Source organism: Panthera tigris, chromosome A3, assembly GCF_018350195.1.
Source record: "Panthera tigris isolate Pti1 chromosome A3, P.tigris_Pti1_mat1.1, whole genome shotgun sequence".
In the NCBI taxonomy this organism is placed as follows: domain Eukaryota; kingdom Metazoa; phylum Chordata; class Mammalia; order Carnivora; family Felidae; genus Panthera; species Panthera tigris.
In genome coordinates this window covers 109,379,440-109,397,106 of record NC_056662.1, presented here as the reverse complement: position 1 = coordinate 109,397,106, position 17,667 = coordinate 109,379,440, and the positions used below count along the sequence as shown (strand labels likewise).

At 36.8% G+C, this 17,667-nt stretch overlaps 1 protein-coding gene and 1 pseudogene across 1 annotated transcript in view; both read right to left on the bottom strand.

Annotated features, from left to right (window-relative positions):
• The window catches only part of HEATR5B (HEAT repeat containing 5B), a 98,355-nt gene that overhangs the window by 72,188 nt on the left and 8,500 nt on the right, over positions 1 to 17,667 (bottom strand). The window contains exons 6-14 of the mRNA XM_007082423.3: positions 12,338 to 12,509; positions 10,555 to 10,712; positions 9,381 to 9,630; positions 5,731 to 5,886; positions 4,987 to 5,237; positions 3,291 to 3,402; positions 1,996 to 2,148; positions 724 to 823; positions 302 to 411 (exon numbers count right to left, since the gene is read on the bottom strand). Coding sequence (XP_007082485.1) covers positions 302 to 411; positions 724 to 823; positions 1,996 to 2,148; positions 3,291 to 3,402; positions 4,987 to 5,237; positions 5,731 to 5,886; positions 9,381 to 9,630; positions 10,555 to 10,712; positions 12,338 to 12,509 — 1,462 coding nt within the window. The remainder of the gene's footprint in view (positions 1 to 301; positions 412 to 723; positions 824 to 1,995; positions 2,149 to 3,290; positions 3,403 to 4,986; positions 5,238 to 5,730; positions 5,887 to 9,380; positions 9,631 to 10,554; positions 10,713 to 12,337; positions 12,510 to 17,667) is intronic.
• Positions 7,243 to 7,644, bottom strand: LOC102952716 (annotated as a pseudogene).

Below are 17,667 nucleotides of genomic sequence, written 5' to 3'. Positions count from 1 at the left end.
TCAGACTTAGGTAAGTTACATCACCTCTCTGTACCGGAGGTTCTTCATCTATAAAATATAGGTGAATTACCTCATAAAGTTGTGGTTAGAGTCCAAGGAGATAATACACGTAAAGGGATTAGCACAAACCTGGAACACAGCAAGTGCTCAACGAGAGTTAGCTACTCTACATGAATAAAAGTAAAATGGTTGTCTTCCTTTGTACGGTCAGGGGACAGCCTTGGTCAGAACTCTGTAATGTTGTGAAGAACTAGAAAGATACACTGAAGAATTTTTATTAGATAATGCAAATTTCATTTACCTTCATAAGTCTTTGGAGGTAACAAAGCCAAGATATCATAAAGTCTTAAACGGACCATTGCCGCACTAGCTTTCAGATGAGCTCCATGGGCTTTAATTACAGACGGAATGCTAAAATATCAAAAGTACAGTTGGTGTCAGCTTAGTAGAATAAGTGTTATAGACATCGTCAGCAATGTATCGATGTATTGTCAAAATACATTGGCAAGTATAATATTTTCACCTTAGTTTGTACTGTGACCTTTATTGGAACAGTATAAAATACAATTTTATTTCAATTCATTCCATGACTATAGTTTTTAAGTTCATTTTAAAAAAGTAAAGTTTTACATGTTTCCTGTATAACATTAGAGGGGAGTGCAAAACATGATTATTTATAAATATGTAAAACTGAACATTAACTTGTTATAATCGCTTACTTACTGTGACATCATGGTCATGGCACATTCAATTGGGGTCATCAATTTTCTAATCACATCTTCAGTCAGGAGCTCAGGGCAATGTGCGACAAAACTCCTCATTGCTAGATAAAATTTTTAATTCTTAATTATTATGAAATATAAGGTTCTGAAATCAGGTCAAATCAAATGAAGAACTAACTGCAACTACAGAGAAACATCATTAGAAAAGGCTAGAAGAAAGGTGGAGGGAGGGAAGATATCTGTTAGGGAGATTTCTGTGAGTGGGAATTCAAAGGTCTGTTAACATCACTGAATTCAGATAACCTCAAAGAAAGCAAGACAGAACCAAGGGTGGACAAAGTGGCTCAGTGAGAAGGAATATCTTTGTTGCCTCTTTAGCAATAGAACTAAGACAAAAAGAGCTCTCAGATGTTTGGGAACAAAACTGACACCTTGCCCTGCCACCCTTATGCTTTAAGCATATATCTGTTTCCCACGGTTTGGAAAAAGAAGCACTTTCCAACCAAAAAAGAACAGAGTCACCCAGGGTAATTCTAGTTCCCAGTTGAAACAAAACTGGAGCCTTTCCTGTAAGTTGCTGACTTCTAAACAAAAACAATTTTATTCATAATTTTTGTAACGTGGATGTCTAAAAAAATGCATCTCAACATTTGCAGATTTGATAACGCTGGAGGGAACAGCTGTTTGTCCATCATGAAAAGACTCACTGTCAACTCAGTGACCTGGGAGATCCTGAGTGTCTTCTTCCTTTAAATACCTACTGGGTTTTCTATGTGGTGACAGTGCCTCTTTGACAGGTAGAAGACTGCAATAACTGGACTCAAGAGGCCTGGGTTCTAAGTCTTGTCTGACCACTGATGCTAACCTCCTCTTTCAAGTCACTGCTTCATTTCCATCTCAAAATTAGGTTATTTATGGGATGCCTGGGTGGCTCGGTCAGTTAAGCGTCAGACTCTTGGTTTTGGCTCAGGTCATAATCTCACGGTTTGTGAGTTTGAGCTCAGTGCTGACAGGCAGAGGCTTCTTAGGATTCTCTCCCTCCCTCTCTGTCTGTCCCTCCCCTACTCATGCACACGTGCACGCAGGCTCTCTTTCTCTCTCCCCACGCCCCAAAATAAATAAATTAGTTTACAAAGTTTCTTTCTAAATCTACAAGTCTATGAGTTCATCACTACACATTAACACAAAAATCTGAAATAGTGATTCTCCTTAACCTCACAAATATTTTCGTAATAAAATTATATTCTGGGAGCACACCCCTTTCAGTTCTTACCACATAAAGCTCCGGCACGACCTTCCAATGTTACCTGCCAGGTAAAAGAATCGCCTCGGGCCTTCTCAGCCTCCAATTCTTTTAGAGAACGAGGGAAAACATTTCGCCACAATAACAACATCTTGGGCAGATGGTATCGAACTACAGATGGTCCTAATGGAGAAAAGGAGAACACGAAACCATACATACATAAAACAAACATTACTAACAAAAGTCAAAGAGCCCCACACAAGCTTTAATATCATTTCACTCTACCTTCATCTGTGACAGTAATAGTTTCAAAATGTTTCTTTTATTTTCCAGTGTGATTGAGAAATAAGTGGCATATGTCACTGTATCAGGTGAAGGTTTGGGTTACAAATAGTGTGAAATGAGCACTACAGCAGGTCTGGCCAACATTCATCATCTCATATAGATACAATAAAATGAAAGAGAGAGAGAGAGAGAGAGAGAGAGAGAGAGAGAGAGAGAAAAGAGAAGAGAAAAGAAAAGAAAAGAAAAGAAAAGAAAAGGAAAGGAAAGAAAAGGAAAGAAAAAGAGATTAAAAAAATGTTCTCCCTGTGATGGGAAGCCTCAGGATTTACTACTCTCTTGACAGCTTTCCTGTCTGTCACACAGCAGTATATCTGCATGCTGGACATCGCATCTCTGGTATTTACTCATCTCAGAACTGCAAGTCTCTACTTTTTGATCACCTTCCCCCACTTCCTCCCTAACTCAAAGTGCTTCTTATTCAGTAAGTAAAACACATATCTACTACTAAAGTTGGAAGTTGGACATGTGAACTAAAAAGAAGACACACGCCATCACCATGACAACAGTTCTGTTCTATGTACAGTGCTAGACTTTGCCTGCATGTCAGGTTTGTCATAGCACTTGGGAAAGTGAAGGGGAGAAGGGTAACTCCAGAAAAGCCGCACCAACAAGACCACTGGAATGTGACTTTATCACCCCACTAAAATCATGTCACTCATGTCACTTTGGGGATGGAATGGGCCCCATACTCTTATCTCATTTGGTTAACACTAAGCCAGTTAGTTAGACCAGGGCTATTCTGGTGACACTTTGTTATTTTTTAAGGTGAAACTTTGTTAACCATTTTCTCCTTAAATGTACTTAAGCAGAAGTTACCAGAAATAGAAATCTACTCCCAAATGAGAGGAAAAACACCTTCACCATTTTACCATGTCATTCAAAGTCTAGAATGTGAAGTTTAATACTTTTAAATTACACTTTATTTATAATCTACTGACACTTACAGAGTAAGACGACATCCTACTCAGATATAACTATACCTAAAGTCATAAGTGCTCCAAGTAAAAGCCATCCAGCTTGGGTGCGCTGTAAAGACAGCCTGCTATTTTGAGCAGCGGTTCGTAAGAGATCTTCAGCGATACTAACTACCATCTGCAAGAGAAGTTCAGAATTGGATTTTAACTGAAACAAGTTAAAAAAACCAAGTAAGAAAATACATAGCTAGTGCGCCTTATTAAAAAAGGAAGTTGTTCTTTTTTGTTGTTCCTGTTAACATGTTTTAAAAGATCCAACATCAAGACCTACTTCATCTCGATCACACTGTCGTCTGTGAGGAGACTCTGAACAGCACAGTGGTTGAGAGAGAGCTCTAGAGCCAGACTGCCTGGGTTCACAGCCCAGCTTTGTCATTTCCCGGCTTTCTGATCTGGGACACCTTAACCTCCCTGCCTCAGTTCCCTCACTGGGGAAATAGGAATAATAGGAATGCCAACCTCACTCCAGCAAGGATTAAATAAGTTAATACAGCAAAGCACTCAGAACAGTTGCTGGTCCATGAAACCACTTAATAAATGCTATTATTGGTAGCACCATTATCCTATATTAAATGATTTGTTGAACTCCTAACATGTTTCTGCCATTAAAATAATCTTACAGCACTTACAGTCTTCAAGAAGTCACAGGGAAATGGGAAGTAACAAGCAGCACATGAATGACAAAAGAGTAAGCAGATGTAGTAGTGGTCCACAAGGGCAAAGGTTATCGCAGACAGAGTAGCTCTGAAGAAATTTCATAAAAGAGATGGAACTTGAATTGGGCCTCTAAACAAACAGATACGTTTGGTTCATGTGACCAAGAAGGGGGATGAGATGCTATTGTGTGAACACAGGCATGAAGGCTGCAAAAGGCATGGAAAGAGAGCAAGACGACTAGTCTAAGTAGAGCAGTGGGAACGCAGAATGAATGGGTAGAATGACAGCAAATTGTGGAGGTGCCGGTTTACCAGACCGAGGGGATTCTATTTACTCTCTGAGCACTGGGTAGTCCCTAAGGGTCTCGGAGCTAATGTGAAAAATGCAAGTGGTGTGGGGAGACGGGAGAAAGACTGCAGGCAGGATAATCAGAGAGGAGGCAGTTGAAGGACAAAGGGAGATGGAAGCCAACACTCGAGTGGTAGCTATGGAGCTCGTAAGAGTGAATGGATCTGGGCCTAATGTCCCAGAAAGAGTAAGAAGTTAAAAACCTAGCCCCAATCTACATATGTAAAGTTGCAGACAGTATTTACATAAATGTTTAATATTCTTGAGAAAAAAACCCATAATAGTATTAGTAGGTATAGTGGAAAGAAAAAGAAAAAAACTGACTCATAATAACCACTGATTATCATTACCAAAATGCTAAATGCAATAGCATATTCTCCTGATATCTTTGAATAGAGCAACGTGAATTTTTATCTCTAAAAGCTGAAAGAATAGCTCTGATTTCTACATAATAACTGTTAAGGGTTTGGGTTTTTTTTTTTTTTTTCTCTAAAATAAAATGATACTACACCCAGACAGCAGAAGTAAAGAATTAAATATCAAATATGAATTAGGGTCTGTCAACTCCCTATTAGCATAACACTATATTTTATACTATTACAGTAAAATTGTTTGATCACCCAGCTCAGCATTAAACATAGGAGGTGTTCCAATAAAGACTAAAGCCCACGTGACAGCACTCATAATTCCGTCGTACCTTTCCCTTGGCATGAGGAATGCCCAATGGACACTGATGAACTCCACCTAACAGAGCAGCCATTGCAAAGCTGTATCCACTAACGGCTTCCGGTGACGTTTTCAAGTTGTTGAGCCGTTCTGCACACCTGTCTAGAAAGGGTGTCAACTGGAAAGGTAATGCCACAGCCACACAGCGCAAACACCATGCGGCAGCAAGCCGAGCAGCCATACTCGGATGAAGAAGCACGGAAGTCACAGTCTCCAAAAGTCCTAAAAAGAAATACTCAAAATATTACTCTTTAACGAAGTCCAATGATTCCATGAACTAGAAGACTACGTGTAACACAATGATTAAAATCATAATCATTATGGTTTTAGTCACATACATTCAGAACTTTGCCACAAAACACGTATCATCTCAGAAACAGCAGAGAACTTCAAAGAGACATTTTCTACAAAAGAGAGTATAATTACATCTAATAAAATACAAATGATGTAAAAATTAAATGAATATTTAACAAACGTTAGCCAATTATTGCAAACTACCATGACGTCTTTGTCTCCCCAAACTTTCTTTCACTATTTATTCAACATTTACAATTACAGTGAATCTTAACTTAAATAAAACCCAACTGATCTAAATGATCTAAAAACTGCTAATTATGATGACAAGCAACTAATGAGGAGTTAAGTATCAGTCACACTTCTGACTTTCTTTTTTAAATAGTGAAAAGAATCCCAGCAAGTAAATGAATTCTCATACCTATAGATGCTTCCTGAATAAGAGGAGAGGCGGTAGCATTCAGGCTCTGCACCAGGCTCCCGAGCTCCTGGAGGGCACAGACCATCACATGCTGGCTTGCTGCAATGTCTGCCGCTCCAGATTTGTTTTCAGCACTAGTATCATTCACGACTGCTTCTGGAAACACACAATCACGTGTTTGATGTGGGTGAGTTAAATTGTGACATAATGTTTTTGATTTATACAACTGATACTTATTTTAAGTTTATTTATTTATTTTGAGAGAGACAGAGATAGGGCGAGTGGGGAAGGGGCAGAGAGAGAGGGAGAGAGTGAGAATCCCAAGCGGGTTCTGCACTGCCAGCACAGAGCCCAGGCGGGGCTTGAACCCATGAAGTTCTGAGATCGTGACCTGAGCCGAAACCAAGAGTCGGATGCTTAACCGACTGAGCCACCCAGGCGCCCCCTACAATTGGTATTTTTATATCAACATTTATGCCAGTTGATGTCTGCATGCTAAAAACTCTGTATGTAATTATTTCTTAGCAGAACACTTGTGTAATTAAATGATGAAGTGACTTAAAAACACTGATTAATGACATCATGACAGTACTTCAATACATACTGGGATATCTTGTCTGCTTTCAGGAATACACCTAGCTCTAGTAAGCAGTAGCAAATCACACTGTACAAAGCACTGGCTCTGGAGAAAGGAAACCTGGGTTCCTGTCCCATCTCCACCAGTCACGTCAGCTATGTGACTCTGGGCAAGATACTCCGCTGACCCGAGTTTTAAATTCCTCATCTGCTGAGAGGGTTAAGGGCCTATCTCAACGGGTACTGTGGTGATTAAAGAAGACAGCACAATGCTGCCCGCAATACATGTTCAGCAAATGTCAGCAGCCATTACTGTCACTTTATTATTATTGCTATCTCAGGTGCTGCAACACTGTCAAATTTCTGACTAGAAAGGAAGTAGATCTATAAGGAAACTGGCTTTAGAACTTCTTACTGAGATGTTCCTCGAAGCTCCTTTAGCTTTGGTGCCCCCTTCCCTGACCCTTCATTAGAATTAAAATGTATTGGGGCGCCTGGGTGGCGCAGTCGGTTAAGCGTCCGACTTCAGCCAGGTCACGATCTCGCGGTCTGTGAGTTCGAGCCCCGCGTCAGGCTCTGGGCTGATGGCTCGGAGCCTGGAGCCTGTTTCCGATTCTGTGTCTCCCTCTCTCTCTGCCCCTCCCCCGTTCATGCTCTGTCTCTCTCTGTCCCAAAAATAAATTAAAAAAAAAAAAAAAAAAAAAAAAGAATTAAAATGTATTTAACATAAAGACAACTGAAGATTCTTTGTCAAATTAATTGAGAATATATTCTGGCCCATAAATCCCAGACATATAGCATTACATTCAATTCTGCTTTTAAGATTGTTTAAATTTTTATTTATTTATTTATTATTTACTTATTTTTAAACTAAAACTGTATATAAAACATTTAATTTATTGGTCTTTTTGGGGTATTTGATGTATCACCAGTGTCTTACAACTGAGCCACTAATCTTGTCGCTTCATCAACATTAACTGGCTCGTTTTCATGACACTGCTGAGGAATCAACTATTTCTGCAGAGGTTCAAGGGAAAGTCCTTTGGAGAAACATGCAAGTTCCTTTTGTATATCTACAAAAGCTTTATTCACTCTGTTAACTTTTCCATCATTCACAATGTTTATCTTCTTAAGATTAGTGGTAACTGGTTTTGCTTTGTTTTTAGTCTTAAAATTTTTTGGCTGGCTATATGAAATCCATTCCTGGACCTTTGCCCTCTTAGTTTGCTCTGGGCCATTGTCTTCGATAACCCTGTGCAGCAACTGAAGCTCCAAGTGACGCCATCTGCACGCCTTGTAAGATTTTTTAAAAAATCAAATGGCTAGTCTGTTGCCTTAAGATTAAGACCCTTATGTGACTGTAAAACTTCCTTACCTTTATTGCATTCATTGTGTATTGACAGACTATAAAAATATATAATACCTAATTATGGAAGAGAATAGATTAATACACTACAGACTGTAATTTTCATTACGGACCTCTTTATTTTTACCTATTTCTGGACTTGGAAATGCATTAACTCCACCTTTTGATTACTAAACCATAAGCCCCTTGACCAGGTACTATCTATATCTGGTTCGCTATTTTATTCCCACAACCTGGCAGTGTTTCTGGCACTCAAACATTTCTTCCACACATCAATGTACAAGTATTTGTCAAGTTGTGAAACTAGGACTACTATTTTAAGATAACTAAAGAATGATGCCTCATTCATTTAAACACCCTTTAATTCACAATTCATAACTTTTAGTTAACCCTATACATTTAAAAATGGTTTGCTAAGTAAGCTATTATAAACAATGAAAGCTAGGGGCGCCTGGGTGGCTCATTTGGTTAAGCGTCCGACTTCGGCTCGTGTCATGATCTCAGGGACTGTGAGTTCGAGCCCCATATTGGGCTCTGTGGTGACAGCTCAGAGCCTGAAGCCTGCTTCAGATTCTCTCTCTCCCTCTCTCTCTCTCCCCCTCCCTCACTCATGCTCTGTCTCTTTCTTTTCCTAAAAAAATAAATATTTTTAAAAACTTAAAGAAAAAAACAATCAAAACTATAACTATTTGTGAATTTACTTTTATGGATTTTAGAAAATGTTTAATATATATTCTCTAAATGTAAGTTACCGAGTATTCTCTATTCATGAAATTCTTATTTCTAAAGAGCACTAGTAGGCAATATAATTTGCATGATTAGAATTAATAAAACTGAACTGTCCAGAATTTATGTTTTACCTTACATAGTTCCCTAACTGGATTGCAAGCCAACTGGATTGCAAGAAACTTTTATGTCACTCATTATTCAAACCCTGAATTACTGCTTTGCAAATCTCAGATACTCAATATTTGTTAACTGAAAATTTTATAAATGGACATTTCTTTGAAAAGGATTTCTTTTAATTATGAATTACTGAGGTTTCACAGTGTATCCTCTGGTGGGCTAATAACCACATCTTCACAGTAAGCCTAGTAATGGAGGGAAAACAAACAAACAAACTTGTGTTTATAAAAAAAAAAGGGTCCAAGCAGAAAAATTACAATAGACTGTTCCTTAAAGACAGCAAAGCACAGGGGCACCTGGGTGGCTCAGTCGGTTGAGCGTCCGACTTCAGCTCAGGTCACGATCTCGTGGTCTGTGAGTTCGAGCCCCGCGTCAGGCTCTGGGCTGATGGCTCAGAGCCTGGAGCCTGCTTCCGATTCTGTGTCTCCCTCTCTCTCTGCCCCTCCCCCATTCATGCTCTGTCTCTCTCTGTCTCAAAAATAAATAAATGTTTAAAAAAAAAAAAAAAAAAAAAAAAAAAGACAGCAAAGCACAATAGAGCTTACCAGGAGAGTTCTAACACCAGTATAGGTACTGGAAATAAAACAGAAAACCTAACCTTTCAAACACGCTACCAAAATCTGTAAAAATTCTATTTCACTGTAATGATGTTGTTTGAATAACAAAATAAGAGTCCTCAATAAAACTATTAAACACAGTCCAGAAAGTGACACAAATGAATCAGATCTATTATATTTATCAAGAATAATAATACAAAACTAAATGACTAATCAACCAGACACATCAAGATATCAATTCTTACCTACTGCTTTCATCTGTTTCCCAATAGCTTGGCATATTTCTTTGGCAGCTGCAATCTGGGCTTTTTCACCTAGCAAACTGCCCACGGTAGCTCTTAGGATAAAGGAGACACATCGTCTTGAGTACACAGCCTCTACGTGAGTTTGTGTTGCCCGAGGATGGGAGACCAGATCAAGTACGTGAGACAAGAATGTAGCAAAGCTACGCTCCAACCACTGACCACCCAACGTAGTCACAAAAACGACATATGCCTATAAATAAAGATACAACTTCAGATAAATTATATAAATGAACCGAAATTACAGATAAAGCAAACACAGAAATACATGATGACAGCACGCAAAATAACTTATATTTGAGATGAAAGTTGAGAAAATTGAAAACTTGAGACCTGGTGGATTAAAAACTGTCCTTAAGATAATAGCTTCATGAAAAAACACAAAAAGAGAATGGGGAGGGAAAGCTGAATTCACCCTAATACTGAGGAAGGTAAAAGGTTATAGGACTAAGAAAACTTGCACATCCTAAACAAACATGGACCTGGAAAATAGTTGCTTATGATAGTAAGATAAAAATGGCTTACTATTATTTTACACTTGTTTTAGGAACAATGTATAGCTGGAGTGATTTTGACTAAGATCACAAAGAAACATTTTATCTTATAATGTATTAATTATTCTTGGATCATTACCCATAATACCTTATTTGGTTAATTATTATTTTGAAATTATAATTCCAAGTCAGGATTCATTTCATAATTACACTGGTGATTAATCATTAATGATAATCCAATCAAAGTATTAACCAATATGGTTGGCTACAGGGTAGCTGGAGTACATTAACATCTAAATGCCTAAAGCTATTTGAATATAATTTCAAATAAAACTAAATTATTTTACATCTGATTTTCTGCCAAGTAAAATTTGGGAAAATGTTATTGGATACTTATATAAATATAGTAGACAAAGGCTTATTTACACATCATTAAGAATCTATCTTTCCATATAAGTGTGTAATTTGGAATCTGAATGTAATTCATTCATTTGGTAAAATAAATGTTTTGAAAGAAACCAGACAAGGTTAAAAACTTGGGTGTACTGTTACTTAGTAAGAATGTTCCATGAGATTTCATAAGCGATGCAAACAGAATTCTTTTATATGTATACATTACAAACCTGTGTGACTCCAACTCTCACTTCACGATTAACAGACCCTCCGACTTTTAACATTTCTCCACCACTCTTTAGAAAACCTGACCCTCCACGTAGAAATCCTGTGGCCATGAGTTCTAAGACTTCATCAAATGTCGCTCGCTTCACATTCTGCCGCATTACTTTCAGGAAGAAAAATAAATTCATAAGCAATATATCTTGCTATTAGTTGAGTAACACTTACAAATCTAGCTTAAAATTCAAGGAATTATTTTCAAGGATTCTTTACTACAAAGGAGATAGGGTCCTTTTGTTCTCTTACAGTCTTTACATTTACAATGTACTTGTAAAAATAAATTCAACTTTGAAGCTAAATGCTAGGAAACGGAATGAGCTAGATATTAAAGGTAATTCAATAAATTGATGTCAAAAATAGCTTAATAATACTGTTAACCTTGATATATGTAACACGAGGACAAAGCACACCCACAGCCCTCATTGATCACAGCCCTCATTCCCAGCTGAGGTGGACTCAAAGGAACTTTGTCAAGTACATGCTCTTTACACAATGGTTAGCAATAAATTAAAATGTCACTGGACTGCCGCTGACTTGCCCTCCCTTATACAGAGCTTCTTATTTTACAAAGTCCTTTCACAAACAGCTACAAACATAATCCTCACAAAAAGTCTGTAGGAGAGGTATAAAGCTCATGATTAAGTATGTTAACTTTGGAATTTGGCTGCCTGGGTTTGAATTTCAGTTCTGACACTTAACAGAATATAAATTAATACAATCGCTCGACTTCCTTGTTTATAAAATAACAGTACTTATAGGGCTGCCTAGGTGGCCCAGTTGGTTGCATCCGACTTTGGTTTTGGCTCAGGTCATGATCTCACAATTCATGAGTTCAAGGTTCATGAGTTGGAGCTCCGCATCGGGCTCTCTGCTGTCAGCACAGAGACCGTTTCATATCCTCTGTCCCCCTCCCCTACCCCTCCCATGTGCCCGCATGTGCGCACACCCTCTCTCTCAAAAATAAACATTTAAAAGTAAATAAATAAATAATAGTACTTATAATTCACAGAGCTTTTGTGAGGATTAAATAAAACAATTTTGTTATACGCTTAATTCAGTGCCTGGCACAGAGAGCTTGGTAAATGTTACCTGTCATCATCATCTAATTGCACAGATTGAAATAACTGAAGATAAAGAGACTACAGCTCAGAGGGCTTCACGGCTAATTAACATAAGAGCCTGGACTTGAATCTATGACATCTGATTCTCCTTCTACTATATAGAGGTGAAGTAGGGGTGGGGACAGTAGCAAACGGTGGTTCAGAGCATCTACTCACAACCCTCCCTCACTGAGGCATCTCTGCGGAACTGTGAGGCACAGCACAAATCACATGACAAATCAATGATGCCTCTGATTCTGCTTAAAATAGTCATCAAAAACAAAAAAAACAAACAAAAAAAAAACCAAATACTGTACTATAAGAAGGGTCTACTCACAGAGATTGAAAGAAAGCATATAAAGTGCCAGACTCTGGTCCCTTGATGATTACACAATACCATTTCATAAATCTTACTTGCTTATATATCCAGTATACTTGATATATATTATCTTGTATGTTAAAACCATAAAAAATGCCTATATTAAGAAAAATTCCATTTGGGTAGTAGACAAAGATACTCAACAATTTAAAACTTTAAAGTGGCTTGCCCCTAAGAAAGAACTCTCTCAGATGAATTCCATATACCTTCAAGTATCTGTTATAATGTACATTAGGGGCTGGCAAACAATACCTGTTGCCTGTTTTGGCATCAATGCTGTAGCCATGACTGTTCCTAAGAGTTTAGACACTGCCACTCGAACCCCATAATTTGAGTTTTCCAAAGCCTTAAAGCAGAGAGTGGCAATATTTTCCAGTTCAGCAGTCCACATGAACACAGCTTCATTCTGTAGTTCTAGTAGACACTGGAATTAAAAAAAAAAGAGAAAAAAAAAATAAAGTACATCCTAGAACTTCCACTTCCATAAATATAATAAGAATCAGATTTACTCTTTCTCCTGAAATAACTAAAAAAATTAAATTAAAATATATGAAACAATAGTTTTCAAGACACTGGACATCAGGCAATGAAGCACAGTGAGCCTTAGGAGACGGAAAATAAAGTTAACCCTGTAATTGTCCCAGCTTACTGCCTTGAGTTTTCAGTACTTTGGAGAACATATTTAACAGTAACTCTTATATTAGAAAGAAGAAAAGTCTTAAATCAATAGCCTCAGCTTCCCCTTAAGAAACTAGATGATGCAGAGCAAATTTAGCACAAAGTAAGCAGGGAAAAAAAGAGAATAATAAAGATAAAGGAGCCAAAGTAGAAAACCGAAAAGAAAAACAGAAATAAAACCAAAAGCTGCTTATTTGTGATGACCAATCAATTTGACAAATCTCTAGCCAGACAAATGAAGGAAAAAGGGAGAAGACACAAATCACCAGAATCAGGAATGAAAAAGGTCACATCATTACAGATTCAATATATATTAAAAGAACAAATAGAATATTATAAACAACTTGATGCCAATAAATTTGACAACTTAAATGAGATAGATAACTCACTGAAGAAGAAATATATAACCTAAATAGCCCAATATTGGTTTTTAAAATTGAATTTGTATACAAGTAAAACTGGGAAAACTAAACAAGATCAATGGATTGTGTCAATGTCAACACTGTATTAAACTAGTTGTAATATTGTACTATATTTTTGCAAGATATTACCATTGGAGGGAACTGGTTAAAAGTTTATAAAGACTTCTCTATATTACTTCTTATAATTGCATGTAAATCTACAATTATCTTAAAGTAAGAAGTTTAACTCAAAAACAGCAACAACAAAAACAACACAAGAAATCAAGTATAAAACAAAAGGCATTTGACAAAATCCAACATCCATTCCTGCTAAAACCTCTTAGCAAGCTAGGAATATGGGGGCACTTCCTCAATTTGGTAAAAGTCATCAAGAAAAACCAACACTTAACACTAAATGGCAAAGTACTGAATATTTTCTCCTTAAGGATCTGGAATAAGACATGGATCTTTGCTCTCATGTTTTTGTTTTTGTTTTTAATGTTTTATTTATTTTTGAGACAGAGAGAGAGAGAGAGAGCGAGCGAGCAGGGGAGGGGCAGAGATTGAGGGAGACACAGAATCCTAAGCAGGCTCCAGGCTCTGAGCTGTCAGCACGGAGACCAACGTGGGGCTCAAACTCACGAACCATGAGATCACGACCCGAGCCAAAGTCAGACACTTAACCAACTGAGCCATCCAGGCGCCCCTTTGCTCTCATGTTTTTAATTCAACATTGTACTGAAGGATCTAGCCAGAGCAAGAGACACCCATGTTGGAAAACAAATAAAACTGCCTTTATTCTTAGACAACATGATTGTCTATGTAGAATATCTGACAGAATCCATTAAAAGAGCTGACAGAACTTATAAGTCACTTAGCAACACTGACAGATACAAGGTCAATATACAAAAACCAATTGTATTTCTGTGTTAGCAATGAACAATTAGAAATTAAAATTTTAAAAATTAATACCATTTAAAATAGCATCAAAAATATAAAATGCTTAAGAATAAATCTGACAAAAGATGTACACGACCTACACCTAGACTCCACAAAGTGTTGTTAAGAGAAAACAAAGACCTAAATAAATGGAGAAATATATCATATTCAAGGGTTAGAAGATTTAATATTGTTAAGATGTCAACTCTTCCATGGATAAAGAAGATGTGGTTATATACACATATGTATATATATGTGTATATATACATATACATATACATATACATATACATATATACATATATATGTGGAATATTACTCAGCCAAAAAAAATGAAATCTTGTCATTTGCAATCACATGGATAGAGCTAGAGCATATTATGCTAAGTGAAATAAGTCAAAGAAAGACAAATACCATATTATTTTACTCATATGTGGAATTTAAGAAACAAAACATATGAACAAAGGGGAAGGGGGGGAGAGAGAGGGAAGCAAACCATAAGAGACTCAGTGATAGAGAACAAACAGGGTTGATGGAGGGAGGTGGGGGGGGGAATGGACTAAATGGCTAATGGGTATTAAGGAGGGTACTTGTGATGAGCACTGGGTGTTATATATAAGTGATGAATCACTAAATTCTACTCCTGAAACCAATATTACACTATATGTTAACTAACCAGAATTTAAATAAAAATGTGAAAACGAAAAAAAAAAAGGAAAAAAGATATCAACTCTTCCTAAATTGATCTATAGATTCATTGCAAAATACCAGCATGAATCAGAATCCTAGCATGTTATTTTTCTACAAACTGATAAATTCTAAAATTCATATGGAAATGCAAAGAGCCTAGAATACTATTTTGAAAAAGAACACAGTTGGAAGGTTAATACTACCTAGTTTCAAGACTTATGAAGGTACAGTAATTACGATAGTGTTATTGACATCAAAATAGATCAATAGAACATAAGAGCCCAAAAATAGACCCATACATATATGGACAATCAACTTTCAACAAAGGTTCAAATGCAAGTTAGGTGAAGAAAGCATAGTGTTTTCAACATGGTAGTGGAACAAGTGAATATACGTGTGCAAAAAAGAAAAAAATGAAAAAAAGAACTTTGATTCATACCTTGTACCATATTAAAAAAATAACTCAAAATGGATCATAAAAGAAAGAACTTCGATTCATACCTTCCACTATATTAAAAAATTAACTCAAAATGGAGTGTATATCTAAGTATAAAACTACTAAACTTCTAGAAGGAAACATAAGAGAAACTTTCAGTTAGGAAATTTTCTTAAGATACAAAACCAGCAGTATGGTCTATATAAGAAAAATTGGTAAATTGGACTTGGACGAAATTCAAAACTTCTCTTCTTAGAAAAGCACTATTTAGAGAATGAAAAGACAGTCCACAGCTGAGAAAAAAATATTTACAAATCATGTATCTGATAAAGGAATACATAAAAAAACGATAAAGTACTATCAAAACTCAATAATAAGAAAACTCCATAAAACAATGGGCAAAGGATTTGAAGAGATTCTTCACCAAAGAAGGTATGGATGGCAATAAGCACATCAAAATATGTGTCTGTTTTTGTGCCAATACCATGCTGTCTTGATGATTACAGCTTTGTAGTAGAGGCTAAAGTCTGGGATTGTGATGCCTCCCACTTTGGTCTTCTTCTTCAATATTACTTTGGCTATTCGGGGTCTTTTGTGGTTCCATACAAATTTTAGGATTGCTTGATCTAGCTTTGAGAAGAATGCTGGTGCAATTTTGATTGGGATTGCACTGAATGTGTAGATTGCTTTGGGTAGTATTGATATTTTAACAATATTTCTTCCAATCCATGAGCACGGATTGCTTTTCCATTTCTTTGTATCTTCTTCAATTTCCTTCATAAGCTTTCTATAGTTTTCAGCATACAGATCTTTTACATCTTTGGTTAGGTTTATTCCTAGGTATTTTATGATTCTTGGTGAAATTGTGAATGGGATCAGTTTCTTTATTTGTCTTTCTGTTGCTTCATTATTAGTGTATAAGAATGCAACTGATTTCTGTACATTGATTTTGTATCCTGCAACTTTGCTGAATTCATGTATCAGTTCTAGCAGACTTTTGGTGAAGTCTATCAGGTCTTCCATGTATGGTATCATGTCATCTGCAAAAAGTGAAAGCTTGACTTCATCTTTGCCAATTTTGATGCCTTTGTTTTTCTCTTGTTGTCTGATTGCTGATGCTAGAACTTCCAACACTATGTTAAACAACAGCAGTGAGAGTGGCCATCCCTGTCGTGTTCCTGATCTCAGGGGGAAAGGAAATTTACCCAAGGGATGCAAGAGTGCTGATGCATAGGGGCACTTGTACTCCAATGTTTATAGCAGCACTCTCAACAATAGCCAAATTATGGAAAAAGCCTAAATGTCCATCAACTGATGAATGGATAAAGAAATTGTGGTTTACATACACAATGGAATGCTACTTGGCAATGAGAAAGAATGAAATATGGCCTTTTGTAGCAACGTGGATGGAACTGGAGAGTGTTATGCTAAGTGAAATAAGTCATACAGAGAAAGACAGATACCATATGTTTTCACTCTTATGTGGATCCTGAGAAACTTAACAGAAGACCATGGCGGAGGGGAAGGAAAAAAAAAAGTTAGAGAGGAGGGAGCCAAACCGTAAGAGACTCTTGAAAACTGAGAATAAACTGAGGGTTGAGGGGGGGTGGGAGAGAGGGGAAAGTGGGTGATGGGCGTTGAGGAGGGCACTTGTTGGGATGAGCACTGGGTGTTGTATGGAAACCAATTTGACAATAAATTTCATGTAAAAATAAATAAATAAATAAATAAATGATAAAAAAATATGCTCATCATTAGTCATTAGGGAAATAGAAATTAAAGCCACAATGAGATGTGTGTACATATATACAAGAATGGCTAAAATGAACAAGCATGACTAACCAAATGTTGGTGAGGATGTGGAGGAATTAGAAATCTCATACATTGCTGGTGGAAATGTAAAATGGTATGATTACTTTGGAAAATCGTTTGGCAATTTTTTAAAAAATGAAACACAAATCTATCATAGGATCCAGTTATTCTACTCCTGGGTATTTACCCAGGTAAAATGAATGCATATGTCCACACAAAAATTTGTACACAGATGTTCATAGCTTTTTTTGTAATAGTCTACACTGGAAGCAACTCAAATGTCCCTAACCGGTAAAGGAATAAACCAACTGTAGTACATCCACACAATGAAATACTACTCAGCAATGAAAAGAAAATGAACTATTGACACATGTGTAACAATATAGATGAATCTTAAAATAATTACATTGAGTGAAAGAAGGCAGACCCCTCCCCCCAAAAAAAGAGAGAGAGAGAGAGAGAGAGAGAGAGAGAGAGAGCGCACATACCACATGATTCCATTTATACATAATTTTATAAAATGAAACTAACCCATGGGGACAATAAGCATACTATCATATTTTAAAACTTAAAAAAAAAAAAAAAAAAAGAGCAAGCAGGAGAAGGAACAGCATTACAAAGTGGCC